Source organism: Tarenaya hassleriana, unplaced genomic scaffold (genome assembly GCF_000463585.1).
Source record: "Tarenaya hassleriana unplaced genomic scaffold, ASM46358v1 Cleome8, whole genome shotgun sequence".
Lineage (NCBI taxonomy): Eukaryota > Viridiplantae > Streptophyta > Magnoliopsida > Brassicales > Cleomaceae > Tarenaya > Tarenaya hassleriana.
Window position 1 is genome coordinate 2,724,951 of NW_010970490.1, and position 3,041 is coordinate 2,727,991.

General features: G+C 44.4%; 1 protein-coding gene across 2 annotated transcripts in view; it reads right to left on the reverse strand.

Annotated features, from left to right (window-relative positions):
* LOC104802631 (ribulose-1,5 bisphosphate carboxylase/oxygenase large subunit N-methyltransferase, chloroplastic) overlaps positions 1-3,034 on the reverse strand; it is a 3,209-nt gene extending 175 nt beyond the window's left edge. The window contains exons 1-12 of one of the 2 annotated variants that reach the window (XM_010526325.1): positions 2,582-3,034; positions 2,196-2,359; positions 2,000-2,083; positions 1,844-1,901; positions 1,507-1,560; positions 1,321-1,392; positions 1,152-1,232; positions 843-1,015; positions 622-724; positions 417-548; positions 214-336; positions 4-131 (exon numbers count right to left, since the gene is read on the reverse strand). In XM_010526325.1, the coding sequence (XP_010524627.1) occupies positions 45-131; positions 214-336; positions 417-548; positions 622-724; positions 843-1,015; positions 1,152-1,232; positions 1,321-1,392; positions 1,507-1,560; positions 1,844-1,901; positions 2,000-2,083; positions 2,196-2,359; positions 2,582-2,977 (1,527 nt within the window). In that variant the 5' untranslated portion in view covers positions 2,978-3,034 and the 3' untranslated portion in view covers positions 4-44. Of the gene's footprint in view, positions 132-213; positions 337-416; positions 549-621; positions 725-842; positions 1,016-1,151; positions 1,233-1,320; positions 1,393-1,506; positions 1,561-1,843; positions 1,902-1,999; positions 2,084-2,195; positions 2,360-2,581 lie in introns of both variants that reach the window. The other variant, XM_019201156.1, reaches the window with a different exon arrangement.
* Between the last annotated feature and the right edge of the window lie 7 nt (positions 3,035-3,041).

Consider the following 3,041-nt stretch of genomic DNA (forward strand, 5'->3'; position numbering starts at 1 on the left):
CCCTACACTCATCCTCCCTTTTCTTCCTCCTGATGAAAATGTATTCATTTGAAGAGATTCCTCAGGCCATTGAAGAGCCGTAGAGCCTTCAGCTCACCGCTTCGTATATCTCTCAATCTCCTCCTCAATATCTGAAACACCATAACCATGAATGCGTCTAAAATTCTCATGTATCATAGCTACTTGCATTATAGATATATATATAATCCTTACGTATTGGGCACGGTACAATATTCTGCGTTCGCTGTTGCACAGGTCTACTGCCAGCTGCTTCAGAAACACTCGTCGGTTAAGTTGTTTAGGAGATGTTATGTCCAAATCCATTGATCCACTTGCCTACGAGATGATGGAGCCCTTTTAGCAGCTTTTTGATCCAGAAGAGAAGAGGTGAGTGACAAAAGAAGATGGAAAAGAACCTGCAAGAATTTGCTGTACTTTGAGATGCTGGCTTCACAACTGTCCAGGATGAACTGAAGAGCTTCCTCCTCAATCTCTGGAAACTTTATGTCCTTCTTTGTTGTTGACTTGTTCGAAGCTGCTGCCGCCATCTGAAAAGGAGATCGCCTTCTTTTTTAGATCGGAGGAACATCGAGATCATGGTTATGAGGGAAAAAGCCTTACCTCGTCAAAGCGGTTTCTCATATCTGATGGGCTCGCTACTAAATAAGCATATGCCATCAGCTCTAATGGCCAACCTGTTACTCTTATGGGAAAGCACTGAGGCCTGCCCACGAAGCAATTTTGTACGGACAAGCAAATAAAAAACACAATGAAAGTTCATCGGGAGGGTTCTAGAAATCGGTGACATGAAATTCACACAACCGGATTGGATTGTTGCTTACGTGGTCAACCCGTGTTTCCTTAAAGCATCCAACTTTTCCTTGTAGCACTTGTCAGTTTTCCTAAGTGATACAGATAGCTCAACTGAATCACTGGGGTTGGTTCCTTCCCCGGGAACAAAACCATACGACAGCAACAGCTCTCCATTAGATTTGTTGCCGTACGATATGAAAACCTGCGGGTGAAATCATGTAACGAAAACAAATCAGGGAGCTAAGGCAGACTCTGGTTCCTCGAAGAAATCAGCTTGCTTGGACTAAGCCGTTACAGTTAAGTCCATTTAATGTGGAATCAACCATAATATTGTTTACCTGCTCACCTGGTTGATACGGTCGATCTGTCGTAAAGACAACTCCCTTCGAAGACTTATCATAATCCAAGAATGTCTTAACCTATCCGGCCAAAAAGTTGGAACATTTGCTAACATAAGTGTACCATCATGTCCACTGAAATGTATCTTGGAGGGCTATATATACATACCTCGCAATTATGATTGAGCATATCAGCCCACGGGACTAGGGCAAATCTTCCATCCATCGATGGCAGCCGCACCTACAGTGTCCATTGGGTTAAACAACATAACTGACCCACGTAAAGCAAAGGACTGCAGAAACAGAACACTTTGACAGAAGCAAAAATCCCGATGTTGTAACAAAACCTGCTTACCAACCGTGAGAAGAGGATACCGAAAGACCATATGAACGTCTCAACATTAAAAACCTGCCAAAAACGTGTGATTACAAACTCATTTAAATATCAACATCATTACGTAGATGCAATATGTGTTCTACTCTCATGAAGCGCAGATATGATGCATGGTAATTCCAAATGACAGAATGGAACTACTAAGGGAAGCAAATACAAAAGTGTAGTTTGCCGATGAGAAACAAGAAACCACCACACAGCAGAAATAAACATGAACAGCGAGAGGACTTGAAAGACAAGAGAATGGCAACTCTTTCAAAATATGTAAGACCATCAAACGTAAAGAGAAAAGTTTTACCTCCTCAGGGAATAGGAGAGGATGCTTGGAAAATATCCTGCTCCTTAAATCGTCGTAACTGGAAAAAGAAGACGTAAGAAGCAGTCAAGAACAAACTCAGAGATCACACCCGAAACACACGCATACAAAGAGGTTTAGAAGGGGACAGATTCTCACGTTCCGAGAACATTCGTAACTCTTTCGATTGCTCGTTCCCGGATCTGTGAAGCTTCCAAGTACCTGTCTAGTTCTGCGCGAGTCCTGGAAAAAATACACACACAAAAAAAAGCTGTAGGAAGAAGAAAGTTGTAGAATTTCACGAGGAAACAAAGAAAATGTCTAAGGGAAAAGCTCGAAAAGCTATGGAGTTTACCAGTAGAGTAGGGAATAAGGCTGTCGTGGTAGAGCTGAGATATAGTTATACCAGACGGAATCATTTCCAAGGCTTGCTTCACTTATAAGGTAAGTAGCAAGCAAAGGCCAATCTGGAACATCGTAACGCTTCATCAATTCACCGGCCTCGGGTTTGCTCCACTTCTAAGATCCATTTTCCCCAATTTTGCAGCGAATTCAGCACAAGCAAAGGCAAAATTTAGACGCTAGGGTTCCAAGAGGTCTAACAAATCTGAAAATCTGAATTTGGAAAATTCCAATGATTCAAATTCTAAAGGATGGGTATTCGTTCCCTAATCTCTCAGAATTTCCCCGAAAACTTGCAATGCTCCGTGATTGCCCAGAAAACCCGAATTGTAAACTTACGGAATCAGAGGTGATGACGAGAGAGGGAGGGACGAAGAGCAGCTTCTCTCCCTTTCTGATGTTTTTCGAAGCGACGAGGCCTCGCTCTCCGATGCTCACTTTATCGATGGCCATTTTCTGCGGAGGAAGGCCCGAATCGGAGAGCCATCTCTGCAGAGACGTCGCGTTCTCCACGGAATCAACCTCGCAACCCCATGATATCTCCGGAGAATCCTCCTCAACGGAGGCCCGTCTCATCGCCTCGCCAGCAGAGACTGAGCAGTGGACCACCTGACGGCGTCGCGCCACCGCTGGCGACGGGAAAGAGAGGGTGGAATGTTGATCGCGGTGGAGCTTATGGAATGGAGAGAGGGTTGGGAAGAGAGCCGATTGCAGAACGATGGAAGCTTCTGCCATGGCGAAGCCAGAGAGAGAGAGAGAGAGAGAGAGAGAGAGAGAGAGAGAGAGAGAGAGAGAGAGG